Genomic DNA, 18466 nt, shown 5'->3' with positions numbered 1-18466 from the left:
ATCATCGAGTACCTTACATTATACTGAATTATTTTTTTTTATTTTTTTTTTTATTTTTTTTTATTTTTTCAAGAATTACAATTACAGTCAGGGGTACATTGAATAAACTAAATAAAAAAAAAAACAAGAAAAGACAAACAAAGCAGTGACAAACTTAAGTTAAACAAAAATGTGAAAATGTTTACATATAGATACACATTTTGCAGCTTTCTTATTTTTCAAAAAACAAAGGCTTGTTTCCACCAAATTTACATTTATGGATACTAAATTTAGCTAACAGAAGAAGAAGATTAATTAGGTAGTATTCCTTACGATAAGATTGGTCATAAAGGAAAAAACCAAATAACACATTTTTGAAGCAGAGTTGAAATCTGGGCATGATGTGAGCCGTAATAAAGGAGCAGAAATCAGACCAAAAACAAACTGAATGAGGACAACTCCAAAATAAATGATAAAATGTTTCATCATGTAGACCACAAAATGTACAAAATGTATCAATATCACAATTAAATCTGGTCACAAGATAAAGATTACTTGGGTAATATTTATAAATTAGTTTAAGGGAAATTTCTTTGATTTTGTTTGCTTTATACTGAATTACCAAGTTATTGAGAATGAGGAGTTGACGTCATTTTACAGAGCCCCTCCCCTCTCAGCCATGTTGGTTGGATTCCCACGGCAAAACAGTAATGATTACGTGTGTTTTTAGCTCGGTAGTAGAGGAGTTTCTCGCAATACCGCACTGTTTTACCATGCCTGGAAGTCACTGCTGCGTTAAGAACTCCTCCAGTAACTCACACGGTACATATGGAAAACATAGGAACAATGGAATTAAGTTTTTGGGGTTACAGAAATTGACACAGCAGGAGTCTGATCTAACGAGGAGACGCCGGATTGCTAGGTTTGCTGATGCCTTTAGTATACGATTTTCACTGTTTGCTGTGCCTTACCGAACATATGCAAAAATGTTGTTTGAGTGCCTTGTTCATTACTTTTTTTATTTAATTGAAATGTTTGAAACAACTTGATAGCCTATGGCATAACAATATTTATTGAGAACTGAAATATATAGGCTATTTGGACAACATAAGTTTCATGGACAACATAAGTAATAATAATAAAATAATAATACTGTTATTAGTGCAAAAGAACAAATATATTGATGGTGCTTCTCCAAATACAGCTGTTTTGCACTTTGTGTGAGTTTGTTCCTGTAAGGTCCCTTTTCTTTCGCCTTATCTTTTTGCATTGCTTTACTTTCTTCCTTTTTGTTCTCATATTCTTAGATCCATCTCTGTCCTGCCAAAATAATAAATGCGCGAAAATTAAAGAGCTCTGTAATGTTTAGTCGGGTCAATGGGTTCTAATTAAAGGCGTTGCCCCTGGTTACAGATAGCGTCTCCTACCATCATGGCTGACCGGCTCAGACCCCGCCCAAATAGGCACGTGACTCCTCATTCTCAATCACCACAGCACTCTTTTCACAAGTTCACGAGAGTAATGTGACAATGTAAACTCTTCCAGCCACAATTTATAGTTTCAGTTTCACACAAATATACTGTGAAGAAGATATACAAAAACAGTTTTATTTGAGAATTGTTAAGAACCACAAATGATCAGAAAAAGTGTAAATTGTGCTGTCAGCAGAAGAGGTCAAAGCATGACACCATCAGCTTATGGTTAACACAGTAGGCTATACGACAAAGTTGTTTGTAACTCATCTGTGAAAAATATACAGACAGCTACTTCACAGTGTAGCTTTCTGTTATAGCCACCCCATCGCAGAAGACGTTTAGTTTTACCATCATTTAGTATGTTTATTAATCAATTTCCCTCATGGAGACCCCTGCCTGATCCCCACAATGTAAGTGATCTCAGGTTTTACTATCCTTTTGGGGACATTTGGCCACACACACACCACATACACACACTGTGTTCACTGCAAAATGGATTGAGGTAATGAATTATGGATAAGCACATTAGCATGGTGTCATTTCACACTGCCAAGTGGTTTAAATTTTCATATCCCCGTGAATAAGCAGCTGTAAGTGTAGTGTATATGAGTGTAAATAGGGTGTATTCATATGCCAGAAAAACGTCAGGTCTCTGACTCTGAGTTACATATGCGCCATGCTTTACATATGCACTTACCATTGGTGAATATTTATTCCTTTCAATCCAACATCTTTTCTTTTTTTTTTTGTTTTTTTTTTTTTGTTAGTAGCAGTCTCTCCAATTACCGGTTAACTTCCTCTATTGCAATTGTTCATGCTGTGCTATTTGTGAGCTGAGATGTTCAGACTACTTTGTGCAACACCCCGGCAACTGCGTAGCAACGAATTGGCAGGCACCATTGCCACCCTAACAATAAGACAAAACACCTGGGCAACTGTATATTAACCCCCTGAAACACTCAGATAACCACCTGGCCCCTTAGCAACACCCTGGGAACCACTCATAATATTCTAACAAGCACATAGTAACACAATGGAAACCAATCGGTCAACAACATATTACCTTGGCAACCACCTAGAACACCCTACCAAGACCCTGGGAACCTCTCACTGCACTCAACATCAACATAATAAAACCCAGAAACCATCTGGAACACCCGGGTACCCATACCATAACAAATCATATCAGTACCGTAAAAACCATCCAGAACATTTGGGATGGATAATGCTCTGGCAAACACCCTAGGCAACACCCTGGCAACCTCCAATAAAAACCAAATCACCCAGGCACATATTACCCAGCATTCATTTAGAAGACGCTAACAGCACCATGGCAGCTACTCATGATAGCTGAACAATTGCATCGTAAAACCAAGAAACCACTCAGAACACCCAGGTTACCATATGTTACCCCAACAAGTAACACTCTGGCAACTACCCAGAACACTCTGGCAACCATTTATTACACTAGTATCCACACAGAACACACAAACAATACCCTGGCAACTACTCATAACATCTGGACAACTGCATAGTAACACCGAAACAACCTAGAACACCTTATATTACCCCGGCAATGCATAGTAACTCCCAGACAACTACCCAAAACTCCCGTAACACAATTACAACACTCTGGCAACTACTCATAACATCTGGGCAACTGCATAGTAACATGCTGGAAACCACCTAGAACACCCAGATTGCCATATATTACCCCAATAATGCATAGTAACACCCTGGCAACTACCCAGAACACTGGTATCCACATAGAACATGCAAACAATACCCCGCAACTACTCATAACATCTAGGCAAACTACATAGTAACACCCTAGACACAACCTAGAACACCTTATATTACCCCGGCAATGCATAGTAACTCCCAGACAACTACCCAAAACACCCATAACATAATAACAACACTCTGGCAACTACTCATAACATCTGGGAAACTGCATCGTAACATGTTAGAAACCACCTAGAACACCCAGATTGCCATATTACCCCAATAATGCATAGTAACACCCTGGCAACTACCCAGAACACTGGTATCCACATAGAACATACAAAGAATACCCCGTTAACTGCTCATAACATCTGGACAACTGCATAGTAACACCCTAGACACAACCTAGAACACCTTATATTACCCCGGCAATGCATAGTAACTCCCAGACAACTACCCAAAAAACCCATAACACAATTACAACACTCTGGCAACTACTCATAACATCTGGGAAACTGCATAGTAACATGCTGGAAACCACCTAGAACACCCAGATTGCCATATATTACCCCAATAACGCATAGTAACACCCTGGCAACTACCCAGAACACTGGTATCCACATAGAACATACAAAGAATACCCCGTTAACTGCTCATAACATCTGGACAACTGCATAGTAACACCCTAGACACAACCTAGAACACCTTATATTACCCCGGCAACCAGATTACACCCAGATTGCCATAAATTACCCCAATAACGCATAGTAACACCTTGGCAACTACCCAGAGTACTGGTATCCACACAGAACACACAAACAACGCCAAGACAACTACTCGTAACATCTATACAACTGCAACCAAAACATTTGGCCAACCATGTAGCAGCACCCTGGCAACCACCCAGAATACCCTAGCAACACCCCTTATAGTAGAAATAGCCTGGCAACTATATTTTACCCTGGCAACCAACTATAAAACCCTAGCAACCCCATAGCAACTATCCAGAACACTCAACCACATTGCAACAGCAACAGCAGCTGCATAGCATCATTGTGGCCCTGCTAATATTCACTTCATAAATGTAAAAATCTAAAGTTTTAAAATGTGGTGTGTCTACTCTTGTTCATGGCTTATAATTCCAGTAATAGTGATGGCCAAATATGTTTTAGTATCACAGAACATAATAGACATGCTGTATTTTGGATCTCAATGTAATGTTTCATCGTGTTATAAGATATTCCATATGTCCTTATTTTGAGGCACTTAATGTGATAAATTTAGCGCTGGCCCAGATAGTGGTTAACAGCACATCTCTATTTTTTTCTGCAGTGACGGTTGTAATGAGTGGAAGACGAAGCATGTAGGATGGGGTTGAGGCTTCATCAACAGGAAGAGATACAAAACAAATAGCTTTTCCAATTCAGCCACTCCCTGTTGAAAGAGAACTGACGAACAATACACACTCAACAATCCTTGAAAGATATATCGACTCGCTATATATATACATATATATATATATATATATATATACTATACATTTGACTCAATAATAACATTAACTATTCTATTATATAAAAAAAAAAATCCTTGCGTGTGCTGCGCTGGTCTAGCTGAGACTGGTCACGACATTTGCATATTGTTCCCCTATTGCTCTCTTCATCTGAAAGTCACTTTGAATAAAAGAGTCTGCCAAATGATTAAATGTAAATATAAATACCGGATGTGTGTTACAGTATTTATAGTAGCCTACAAATTCAGTACTGTGATAGGTTTTAAACTGTCGTCATCATATTGTAAGTTTTAGATGCAAACTGTTCACGGTACTTCGTACAGTTGCTTTCCAGAGCCCGCACTGACTCACTCGGTCACAGGAAGTGCAAGGAACACAGTGTCAAGTCTGTTTATGATCTGTTCGATTGCACACTGTTTTGTGCTCTTTGCAACGTACCTAAATAAATGTTTCAGGTTACGTTTTATCAACAGTATCTGTGCTGTCACGGAAAATAATTGAGTCATTACTTATCTTATAACGGCAAGCTGTTGTTGTTGATTTTTTTTTTCTTTCTTCACTTTCACTGGAGTCATTCATTGTCACCACTCAAATGACAACAACAACAAAAATCAATAAATACTTAGAGAGGTATTATAATCCTAACTGGTTTGTCAATATTTAAGGAACACAGAAAAACTGGTAGTCCAGAATTTACAATCCCAAGAAAACATCCCCCACACCATTACACTGTAAAAAGTTAATTTTATCAATTAAAGAAGAGATGTATTTAGTCTTTGGTCATTTCACAAGCACAGACTATATTCATCAATAATTCACTTCTGAATGGTAGTCAGGAAGATGAATCATTAATAATGTGACAGCAAGACTTCCAGTGAAACATCCTCTAGAGACTGTGTGTGATGTTTATGTGTGAGATATTGAGCGAAAGGTTGCGTGACATGTCAGATCTTCATGATTTTATTCCAGTGCTCTTGATCTTGAAGACAAGTGCAACAGTAGGGGTCCAGAACTAACAAAGTAGGATATTAGATAACGCAAAAAAAAAAAAAAAAAGAAATTTCCGTGGCACAGCAAAGGTTGCGATTTTGGTAACACTTTACAATACGAGTGCACTAATATGCATTAATTCATGCCTAACTACAGTAATGCACAGATAATCGTGATTTAATGTATAACTCATGAAGGACTAAACCATTAATTAATGATTACTGCATCAGCAGCTAATAAAGAGTCAATATGATTAATAGATCAAGTATTACATGAATTGCTATTAATTCAATGTGTCATTGTGTATTAATTCCTTAATAACAAATTTTATGAACTAATAGTGTAAATTAATGTGTTAAGCTATGCACTTCAGCTTCCAGTTGTCTGCTTTAATTAATCATTAGCTAATGATTTGCAAAGGTATCATTATGTTATGACTTTACTTGTTGGGGCACATCATTATTAACTAGTCATTTAGTAATTTGCTCGTGAATTTGCACTAACAATGAAGTAATTAATCATATATTAATGCATATTAGTGTACCTGTCATATTATCTGGAAGTTGAATTACAAGGCTTTGGCTCATTCTGGTAATTAACATATTAATTAACACTATTAGTTAAAAAAATGAATTAATAACAATTCATGTATGAACTAATACATCAACCTTATAGATTCTTAATTAGTTCCTAATGTGGTAATGATTAATGAATAGCTTAAATAATCATTAGTTACACATTAATTCAGTATTATCTGTGCATTAGCTAAGCATGAATTAATGCTAATTAGCGCACCCGTTTTACATGAAAGGTGCCAAAGTTCTGATATTAATTATCTTTGTTTCGGTTTTTACAGACCAAGAGAACGCAAAAGCATTGAAATATAATTTTCCTTTCCATCTGCGTAACTTTGGGAAGGAAATTCATACTTAAGGGAGGATAACTTTTGGTGGAAAATTTCCTTCGCGTCTTGGTCCTAAGCGATGAGCTTTTGACGCCAACTCTGGCGTGCGTCATAAAAGAGATACCAGTTATTGGCCGAGATGAAAGGATGACCAACCGAAGCATTCCTGTGTGTGTGTGTGTGTATACCAGCTCTTTTCATCTTACCCTTAGAGGATCAAAACTGCACAGTAGTGATGTCATGTCCTGCAGGGGGGCTGAGAGAGTTGAAAGGACGAAGGTCATTTTTCTTTCTTTCATCTATCAGGTCTCAGTCTCTTTGTCTTTTTATTATGATAAGAAAAGGGGGAAAGAGGCCAAAGTATGAGTGTTAGAGAGACTAATGAACAGTGCACTAGCATATCCAGTAAGGGCAATAAAATGGAAGACTGAATAAAAGGAGGCAGATAGAGAGAGAAAGAAAGAGAGCGGTATGACTGGTATCCACTGCAATTTCACTATTGCTAAATATTTTGGATTAGCTGGACAGCCCCAGTCTCCATTCACTTTAATTTTAAAGGACAACAAAACTAGCCCACACTGAATTTTAAGTCATCTAAAGCTGTACAAGTCATTATAGACTAAAATTTTTCACTCCTGAGGAGAAAACTTGGCATGTTAAGATCAGAGAATGTTTAAGAATGGGTAAACGATGACAGACTTTTTTTGGGAAAGCAGAGCACTGACTTGATGAAAATGGAACTGCACTTTAAGTGAACCGCCCCCTCTTTTTCCATTTTATCTTGTTACTAAACCTCATTTTATTGGGCTGTGAATTTCACGTGGTTTCTGTGTGATCAGTGCAGATCAATCGATTAGACTGTTTTGGGTTGGTTTTTAGTGGACCTAAATGTTTTTAGTTTTCAGCTGGACAGAAACAGCCTGTGGGCATTCTCATGGATTACCTTTTGTTTGTGTGTGTATGTGATGGGGGTTGGTGAGGAGGAAATGTAATTTTAAAACAGAAATGAGATATTTCCTTAGCTAAAGCTTACACTCTCAGAAAAAAAGGTACAAAAGCTGTCACTGGGGCTGTACCTTTTAAAAAGGTAAACTTTTGGCTGCATAAAGGCTGCATATTGGTACCTTAGTGGAACATATTAGCACCTAAAATGTACATATTAGCACCTAAAATATACATATTAGGACCTAAAATGCACATATTAGAACCGTTAAATGTACATATTAACACCTAAAATGTACTTATTAGCACCTAACACCTAAAATGTACATAATAGCACCTGAAATGTACATATCAACACCTAAAATGTACATATTAACAACTAAAATGTACATATTAGCACATGAATGTACATATTAGCACCTAAAATGTACATATTAACACCTAAAATGTACATATTAGCACATGAAATGTTCATATTAGCACATAAAATGTACATATTAGCACTTGAAATGTACATATTAGCACCTAAAATGGACACAAGTTTACCTTTTGAAAAGGTACAGCCCCAGTGACAGCTTTTGTACCTTTTTTTCTGAGAGTGTAGGCTACTTTGTAACAAAATAAGTAACATTTTCTATACCGGAAGGTTTATTTTAGGGCTATGGTTTAAGTTTTACTTAATCTACACTTCTTTGAAACGCACATTTCACACTTTTACTAACTTATTTCATTTCGATAGTGAACATAAATGCATCACAGGGGAATTTTATTATTTTTATTTCATTGTTGGTTGGTTGTGAGGGAAATTACACTAGAACAATATTGGATTTAGACATACAATATATGATTAAAACATCCCTAGTGAAATATACATACCGAAATGTATTTGTAAAACATTTGATGCTAATTATACTACAAATTTAGTTTATTTACATATTTATGTACTAATACTGAATTAATATACTGAAACTCTGCTAAATTGGAACAACAAATTGTTTTACACTTAGTCATTCAGAAGTAGTGCTGTGGTACAACTAAAGATATACCTATATATTTAAAAGTTATTTAGTTGCTTCAATGCATTTAGGGGTGTGGTACTAATCAAGACAAAGTGTCTATATATTTTTGTTGTACATATGTTTTGATGCAAACTTTTCATTTAGTAATTGTTCTGTTTTACAGTTTTACACAGAGTTTAGGCAAAATAGGCATTTTGAATTGAACTCATTTCAGCAACATCCATAAACTCAGGAGCAGTTAGAGTTCATGTTAGGGCAAATGTGATGATTCATTCACTTAATTATGTTTGGCAGATACAGTCTGTAGGTCACTGAAACCATCTGTCTGTATGAGTGATTTAGCTCATGATATTAAAATGCATGCAGCTCTGCCCTAGCAGAGGTTGGGCGAGAGAACCTGCTTCAAAACCCTCATATGCATATGTTGGAACGAACACAAATGGCTAGATCCTAACAATAATTCACTGGTGATGTATTGTGATGTCTTAGAGTTTCATCAGCAGAACAATCCAAAAACAATCCAACCCACTGAAAAGATGTTTGTCTATCCCTCACAGCCTCGCTTTCATTCCCATTAAAAGATGATGCAGCTGTGAATAAGGTCTATAACCACACACAACACCGTATAGCAAATGCATAGCAACATGCTAACAAGTAGGCCTACTCAGAACACTTTAGCAATCACATAGGATGCGTCTCAATTAGCTTTCTGGTTCAGTATTCAGGGCACTGATCATTTTAAGGGCTGTCTCGATCGCAAAATCCTTCCAGTGCACTGAAACGTTTGCTCCCTAAAAAGTCCCAAAATGCACTATGTTATAAAGTCAGAATTGCGAGATATAAATTCGCAGTTGCGTGTTATAAAGTCAGAATTGCGAGATATAAAGTGAGAATTGCAACATATAAAGTCAGAATTGCGAGATATAAATTCGCAATTGCAAGATAAAAAGTCAGAATTGCGAGATATAAAGTAAGAATTGCGAGATATAAATTTGCAATTGTGTGTTATACAGTTAGAATTGTGAGATATAAAGTCAGAATTGCGAGATATAAATTTGCAATTGCGAGACAAAAAGTCAGAATTGCGCGATATAAAGTCAGAATTGCGACAAATAAAGTCAGAATTGCGCGATATAAAGTCAGAATTGCGAGATATAAAGTCAGAATTGCGACAAATAAAGTCACAATTGCGAGATAAAAAGTCAGAATTGCGAGATATAAAGTCAGAATTGTGACAAATAAAGTCAGAATTGCGCGATATAAAGTCGCAATTGCGTGTTATAAAGTCTGAATTACGACATATAAAGTCAGAATTGAGACAAATAAAGTCAGAATTGCGAGATATAAATTCGCAATTGCGAGATAAAACGTCAGAATTGCGTGATATAAAGTCAGAATTGTGAGATATAAAGTCAGAATTGTGAGATATAAATTCGCAATTGTGAGATATAAAGTCAGAATTGCGTGATATAAAGTCAGAATTGTGAGATATAAAGTCAGAATTGCGAGATATAAAGTCAGAATTGCGAGATATAAATTCGCAATTGCGAGATAAAAAGTCAGAATTGTGAGATATAAAGTCAGAATTGTGAGATATAAATTCGCAATTGTGAGATATAAAGTCAGAATTGCGTGATATAAAGTCAGAATTGTGAGATATAAAGTCAGAATTGCGAGATATAATTTCGCAATTGTGAAATATAAAGTCAGAATTGCGTGATATAAAGTCAGAATTGTGAGATATAAAGTCAGAATTGTGAGATATAATTTCGCAATTGTGAAATATAAAGTCAGAATTGTGAGATATAAAGTCAGAATTGTGAGATATAAATTCGCAATTGCGAGATAAAAAGTCAGAATTGTGAGATATAAAGTCAGAATTGTGAGATATAAATTCGCAATTGTGAGATATAAAGTCAGAATTGCGTGATATAAAGTCAGAATTGTGAGATATAAAGTCAGAATTGTGAGATATAATTTCGCAATTGTGAAATATAAAGTCAGAATTGCGTGATATAAAGTCAGAATTGTGAAATATAAAGTCAGAATTGCGTGATATAAAGTCAGAATTGTGAAATATAAAGTCAGAATTGCGACATATAAATTCGCAATTGCGTGTTATAAAATACACTATGAACACCAGCATCAATGCTCACTAAGTTAACGGAAATTCTGAAGCATGAAACACACATAATCAACTTAATACACATAATGACGTTAAAAAAATAAGTAATTAAACATACATCGCTAGACAGGAAAAGAACATAATAGCAAACACTTATAATTAATTTATAGCTGAAATGTTGCAGGACATGCAACAAACAAAAGTATTTAACATAATGTAGGTCTGCTTTTAAACAACATAAACAAATAATGTCAAAAAGATGTCTGTGCTGCTGTTGTTCATAAATATCAGTAGTGACATTGTACGATGAGGACGTTGTCATTTCGCCGGAAATAGAGCCACCAGTGTCCAGTATACTGATTCACAACCTAGGAGCTGTTTGAGACGCACCCACAATAACATACGCTCTAACAACGTGCTAACAACCACTCAAAACACTTTAGCAGTTGCTTTGAATATAAAAGTATCTGCTAAATGCATAAACGGAAATGTTAGCAACCACTCAGATCACTTTAGGAACCACATATCAACAATCTAAAAGCCAAAGAAATCCACCATACAACACTGAATCTACATCTACAGTGGCACAGGTCGCACAGACTATGAGTGACAAACTGAAAAACGAAAGCAGACTAAATATTGACCAATTATGTGTTTCCAGTTTTGTGACATTGAACTTTCTACACCTAACTCACTAATTGCTGTCGCATTGACCAACGGGTTTTGAGGGTCAGTGGTTGGGGGTCACTGCTGTTCACTGGTTTGACGTCACATGGTAATGGTCTTCTAAATTGGTTCCTAACGCTAATGTAATCTGTCTACATGTTTGTACATACACACAATCTGTTGTTTTAGACAGGAAGGCTGAACTCCAGACACACAATTTGTTCTGGTATGAATGTATGTGCAAGCTCTTACAAGTAGGATAAGTGCCGGTATGATTGTGTAAGGTGCTTGTGCATGGAGAGGTGTGTGTAAGCAGGTGTGTGTGTCTCTCTCTCTTTCTCTCTCTAAGTGTGTGTGTGTGTGTGTGTGTGTGTGTGAAGATCTCATTACATTGTCTGTTCAGTTTAAAGGATATCAAGTGAAAAGGTATCAGCTAGTGTGTATGTGTGTGTGTGTGTGCAACTGGTGTTGCCGACAGGGCTATTTCACACACTTGAAATAAAGTAGGCCCTTCTTGTGAATATTTTATGCTCTCCATTTGTTTTGAAAACTGCAAGAGATTAGATGTCCAAGAGCTGGTCATAGTCCAGTAAAGGTATGTGACTATTTTCCGTCTGAAAGTCTTTTCCTGTAGATTTGTTGTTATAAAATAAAAATGAAAAGGGTATTGCACATATTCAGCATCTATAGTGGAATATGTGTCAGGAAATATGTGTTTTGTTTCTGCAGCATAAATCTACTTAGACAGGAATCACAAAATGGACAAAGAATTGTTTCGAAAGCTTATTGCGGATTCTCCTGCACAGCTGACGGGAACATAATGCAAATGTAGTTCATTTATTTATTTTTATTTGATTTAAAATGTACTGTACTACTACTATAGCATGTTTAAATGGTATTTCTGTTGCAGTGGTGTACTAAACTTTTGCCATGAAAGTATAAACTAGCATTCACACTATGGAAGCTTGGTTCGGCCACAGAATGAAAAATAAAAAAGGGGATCAAAAATTTAAAAAATGTCAGAATTTATCTCACAATTTAGATTTTTTTATCACAATTGCGAGTTTACATCTCACAATTCTGAACTTATTTCTCAGAATTGCGCAAATTCGCAATTGCGAGATATAAAGTCAGAATTGCGAGATATAAAGTCCGAATTGCGAGATACAAATTCGCAATTGCGAGATATAAAGTCAGAATTGCGAGATATAAAGTCCGAATTGTGAGATATAAATTCGCAATTGCGAGATATAAAGTCCGAATTGTGAGATATAAATTCGCAATTGCGAGATATAAAGTCAGAATTGCGAGATACAAATTCGCAATTGCGAGATATAAAGTCAGAATTGTGAGATATAAAGTCAGAATTGCGAGATACAAATTCGCAATTGCGAGATATAAAGTCAGAATTGCGAGATATAAAGTCAGAATTGTGAGATACAAATTCGCAATTGCGAGATATAAAGTCAGAATTGTGAGATATAAAGTCAGAATTGCGAGATATAAATTCGCAATTGCGAGATATAAAGTCCGAATTGTGAGATATAAATTCGCAATTGCGAGATATAAAGTCCGAATTGTGAGATATAAATTCGCAATTGCGAGATATAAAGTCAGAATTGCGAGATATAAAGTCAGAATTGTGAGATATAAAGTCAGAATTGCGAGATATAAAGTCAGAATTGTGACAAATAAAGTCAGAATTGCGCGATATAAAGTCGCAATTGCGTGTTATAAAGTCGGAATTACGACATATAAAGTCAGAATTGCGACAAATAAAGTCAGAATTGCGTGATATAAAGTCAGAATTGCGAGATACAAATTCGCAATTGCGTGTTATAAAGTCAGAATTGCGAGATATAAAGTCAGAATTGTGAGATATAAAGTCAGAATTGCGAGATATAAATTCGCAATTGTGTGTTATGAAGTCAGAATTGCAAGATATAAATTTGCAATTGCGTGTTATAGTCAGAATTGCGAGATATAAAGTCAGAATTGTGAGATATAAATTTGCAATTGCATGTTTCATATAAATTTAAATTAGCAGATATCATGCATTTCTGACTTTATAACATGTAATTGCGAATTTTTATCTCACAATTATGACTTCACATCTCGCAATTGTGAGATAAAAAGTCGCATTATTATTTATTTTTTTAATTCAGTGGCGGAAACAAGCTTCCATAGTAGACAGACTCATCAAGAAGGTGCTTAATAAATTCCATTTAAGTCTGTTTTATTACAGTTAGTATGAATATGGGATAAAAATCACATAATGTATTATGATGCTGTTGTTTTTTCAGACGGCTCTCTCTGGTTGCTTACATCATATTTCATATGAAGCATTTTTGAATGTTATCAGTGTTTTAGAATAATGCAAGCATCCAGTGTTTTCCATAACCACATAGTTAGTCATAACTGCACCATCATACGAAAATAAAATAAATCAAACATATTTACTGTTCTATTCATGCCCTAAAGCGATGCTAAAAACAAACTTGCATCCCCCATAACACGGTTTCTGACCCTGCTGACCCCTCTGTGACCCTCACCCACCAGACCTCTGTGCTTACAAGGATTTGTGCATCTAAAATGTGATTATTTAGCAGTGCAGCAGGGCAGATGGGAATGATTTGTAACAGTTCCCCAGGGAAACTAAACCCTTTCAATTAGTGACTGTCTCATTCAGTAGAGTAGCTGCAGGTTTATTATTTCATCATAATTGGTGCAGTTTGCTAAATATTACTATTAAACATTAAACTGATGTAGGTACGTAACTATTTTAAAGCTCTTTGTTTGTTAACCCATGTAACAGTATAGGTTAACAACAGATAAAAGGTACAGGCATATTCAATAAACAATAGCTCTGACTTTGTGGTACTGACCATTCACCTTAATAGACAACTCTCTCTCTCTCTTTCTCTCTCTCTCTGTGTGTGTGTGTGTGTGTGTCTGTGCGAGAGCTGTGACTCTGAAATAGAACCAGTGTTAAGAATTACCATAAATAAACAATATTATTTATTAGAAATCAACTTTTTAGTTTAGCTAAATTTTACTTGCTTTTGTCCTTTTGCTATTTTTTATTTTTCTATTTAGGTTTCATATATTTTTACTTCAGTTTTAGTTTAGGTACTACTTAACACATAACATATAACATTTTAAAATATTTAGTATTTATTTAAAAAGTTATGTTTGTTCGTCTAATATTTATATTTTATTTCAGCTTTATGTAAAAAACGTTATTTAATAGTTTTAGTTAACATCACTGTAAAGTAGCCTGTTCCCAAACCTGTATGATTTATTAAATATTAAAGAAAACACAAGAAAGATGGATGGGATGAGTTTTTTATTGCAGGAATATTTTTTGAGACTAGCCTATACAATTTATGATATATATAATATGAAAATGTGGGCATATTTAATAAGATGTCTCATCTGAATATTTTTCGCAATACAATCGTAACGTGTCTTTTAAAATTACGTATTTAATTTTGGTAAATGGAAACAAAAAACATTTTACCACTTGTAGTACCTCCCCTAAATGGCTGTGACGTAATGCCGAACTTGAGCCCGCCCCCTCCCTCTCTCCCTCTCAGTCTCTCTCTCTCGCTCTCTCTCTCCAGATAAATGTGCACCAGGGTTGAGGGACTGAGTGAGTGAATGTGTGTGTCGCGCAGATTACAAAAAGGAATCTACGGACCGAGAGCGCGCGCGGCGGCGCCCCGCACCCCGTGACACAATGTAGCAAATTAGACCGCCGTAATCGCACATGAGCGTCCAGTTTGACCGGACCGGACCGAAGTGAACTGAACTATGCCCAGCGCCGAGAGAACTTTACCTGAACTCGAGAGGAACTCTTTCTTACACTGCGACATGGTATGCTTGAGTTATGCTTGAGTCGTTTTAATCCAGCTATGCAGCATGTTATCTAACCCCCAGACTGTGCATAATGTGTGGATATCATCTAATCTGATGTTTTTCTGCTGTTTATGGTTCATGATCTTAAGATGTTGTTTTTCCTTTCTATCAGTCTCGTGCTAACCCGAAATATCAATATAGTTTCACTATAGCCTAGTAATACTGCAGTAACCAGTTGTAAACAATGGTTTTGCTTCACGGAGCGCGGTTTTAATATCTTTACCTTGGTCATGTTTTTTATATACATAGTTATTATTGCTATGGTTTTACAACAAGGTTACTGTAGTAAAGTATGTTTTGTTAATAATTGCATCTAAAATGTCCAATTTATAGGCTAATGCTTCATATACAGCAATATAGTGTAACCATTACAATGGCAAAAACATTGACATCAGAAAATGTATTTATTACGAAAACATTATGACCGTTAATTCAAATGTTATTTTCATTGGCGATACAAACGATAATATTTATCAACTGACATTTCACAGCATGTTACTTTTAGATAAATGACACGTTGAACTTTCAAGAATCCTGAAAAAATGTGCTTGTAAAAAAATATTGTTGGTTTAACTTTAAAAAAAAAGTAACCTGCTTGCCTTAAAATTTTGAGTTCATTGAAATAGAAAAATTGAGTTAATACAATGAAGGAGATTAATTTAATCACCAGAAACACAAAATATTATGTTATCCGAACAACATAAATTATCTAAGTTGATTTGACAAAAAAAAATGTGATTACAAATCATGAAAATATTTTTTTACAGTGCACAAATATATTAAGCAGCACAGCTGTTTTCAGCATTGATAATAATAGTCAGCATATTAGAAGAGTAATGGATGCCTTCACATGAATAAATTAGATTCTAAAATACATTAATTTTAAATTGTAATAATATTTTACAATATTATATTTAAAAAAAATCTGACTGACCCCAAACTTTTGAACTACATGTCTGAGAATTTCAGTTATTGCCATAATCTGTGCATGTTGCTCAAGCATTCCTTAAAAAAATAATAATAAAAAAAAAATGGATGGATTTTTATTTTTTTATCATAAATTTGAGCCAGTCCTAAAAGGGTCAGATGGGATTCTGCTATATTATTAGTTTCTTTTTACCCAACAGAGTTTCTGTGACTAGGTCTGATATAAACATCAGAACTACCGTGTTATCCCGACTACCGTGTCTCTTCCCAAAGAGTTCGTGTGCATCAAATAATAGTGAAACTTAACCCCAAGTTAGACCGGTTCCACTGGTGTTTCCTCATAACGAGTTAATGGCGATACTTTACCGTTCTAATTCACGGAAATCAAATCCCCTAGTATCTCTTGCACACACACCTAAACCACATTGTTAATAGGTTTGAAAACTGGGGTGATGGTGGCGTGCTGGGGCATGTGCTTGGGTCTTGAGTTGGGCTGTTGTTAGCAGAACAAGTGCTTCTGTGTTCAGTGTGTGAGCGCGCGCGTGTGTTAACCCCCCTGACCCCTGGCACTAAGACAATGTGCTTGCCACATTGTTGTTGTTTTTTTAAAAATGCGACTAGTCCCTGCTTAGAAAAAGAACATGTTTGTTTGTCATTGTAAACCTCAAGAGTGTTTGTTTACTTCTAAGTGAAGAAAATGAGCGCATTAGCATCACTGCGTCAGTCCATTTGTTTAAACATTTACGCAGAAGTGATTTAGTGGATGGAAGTTGCTGATAGGCTTAATTGATTGTTCTGAATGCATTATTAACCCCGGCGTTAATGGAGAGAGAACGTAAAACACATTCGATTAGCCTTTCGTAATTGAATTGCTTTGATGTATCATAAGCGTGTTGCGTCAAGCAATTCACCATGAAGTATTGATTAAATGACAATATATGAGTTCATATGACAATTTCAAGTGAGGCTAAACATTTTGTTTTGCTACTTTGGGACACATATTAAAAAAGCACAATCATAAACATGTTTGCTGATTTATCTACATATAATAAGGGCATATTGCACTACTATTGCTTTTACATGCATTTTCAGTGTTTCAAAAATAAAATGATCTTGACAGATTAAGATTTGTGGATCAAATATCAGCTAGTTGCAATACCAAGGTGGTTAAGCCGCAAATCACGTTGTTAAATGGGAAAATAATTTTCCCAAAGACATCTCTAAATGGGGGTTTTCTCATATTTACCTTATGGGGGACAATTTTTGCTCCGAAAATAAAAAAAATATTGATGGTTTAACTTAAAAAAGTAAGTGACTTGGTTGCCTTAAAATTTTAAGTTGATTGAACTGGAAAAAGTGAGTTAATACAATGAAGGAGAATGATTTAATCATCAGAAACTCAAAATCATATGTTATCTGAACTAAATAAATTATTTAAGTTGATTTGACAAAAGAAAAAATGTTGTGATTACTACACTGTAAATAAAATATTGTTGGTTTAACTTAAAAAAAAGTATATAACCTGGTTGCCTTAAAATTTTAAGTTGATTGAACTGGAAAAAGTGAGTTAATACAATGAAGGAGAATGATTTAATCATCAGAAACTCAAAATAATAAGTTATCTCAACTAAATAAATTATTTACGTTGATTTGACAAAAGAAAAAATGTTGTGATAACTACACTGTAAATAAAATATTGTTGGTTTAACTTAAAAAAAAGTAAGTAACCTGGGTTGCCTTAAAATTTTAAGTTGATTGAACTGGAAAAAGTGAGTTAATACAATGAAGGAGATTAATTTAATCATAAGAAACTCAAAATAATAAGTTATCTCAACTAAATAAATTATTATAAAGTTGATTTGACAAAAGAAAATATGTTGTGATAACAAATCTTGAAAATATTTTTGTTTTACAGTCAAGCATTTGAGAATGCAGCTGGTCTCCTGAGGGCATTGTGATGTTCTCTTCTGTTTTGTAACCTATAACCCTCACCAGCATGTGGAGCATGTCTGGTTTGGAGATTGGACTGATGCAATGTTCCACCCCCCAAAAAAGAACGCTCCTATCACTGGTGCCAAATCCTTGCAGTGTTGACACACTTAAGAGTAGATTAGTCTCACTCAGTTATTAGAGTCCCTTTGGTGACACTTTGTCCTATGTGGCCATAACATACTATTGTGTACTATTGTGTGTGTCACAAATAAGATTGTGGAAATGGCTGTGCCCCAGAATGCTCTGATTTGTGGATGAGGGTGGATATCTTCCCCTGTATTGGAAGAGACT

At 35.3% G+C, this 18466-nt stretch overlaps 1 protein-coding gene across 2 annotated transcripts in view; it reads left to right on the top strand.

Annotated features, from left to right (window-relative positions):
* The first annotated feature begins 690 nt into the window (after window positions 1–690).
* The window catches only part of tmcc3 (transmembrane and coiled-coil domain family 3), a 45016-nt gene continuing 27240 nt past the window's right edge, over window positions 691–18466 (top strand). The window contains exon 1 of one of the 2 annotated variants that reach the window (XM_089127078.1): window positions 691–901. Coding sequence is in view for 1 of the 2 variants with exons in the window: in XM_039668527.2 (XP_039524461.1) it covers window positions 15152–15214 (63 nt within the window). In the remaining variant the exon portion in view is untranslated. Of the gene's footprint in view, window positions 902–14897; window positions 15215–18466 lie in introns of those variants that run through there. The other variant, XM_039668527.2, reaches the window with a different exon arrangement.

Source organism: Pimephales promelas, chromosome 24 (genome assembly GCF_988280905.1).
Source record: "Pimephales promelas chromosome 24, fPimPro1.hap1.1, whole genome shotgun sequence".
Lineage (NCBI taxonomy): Eukaryota > Metazoa > Chordata > Actinopteri > Cypriniformes > Leuciscidae > Pimephales > Pimephales promelas.
Note: the sequence above shows the minus strand (reverse complement) of the source record. Positions and strands in the feature narration are given on the sequence as shown.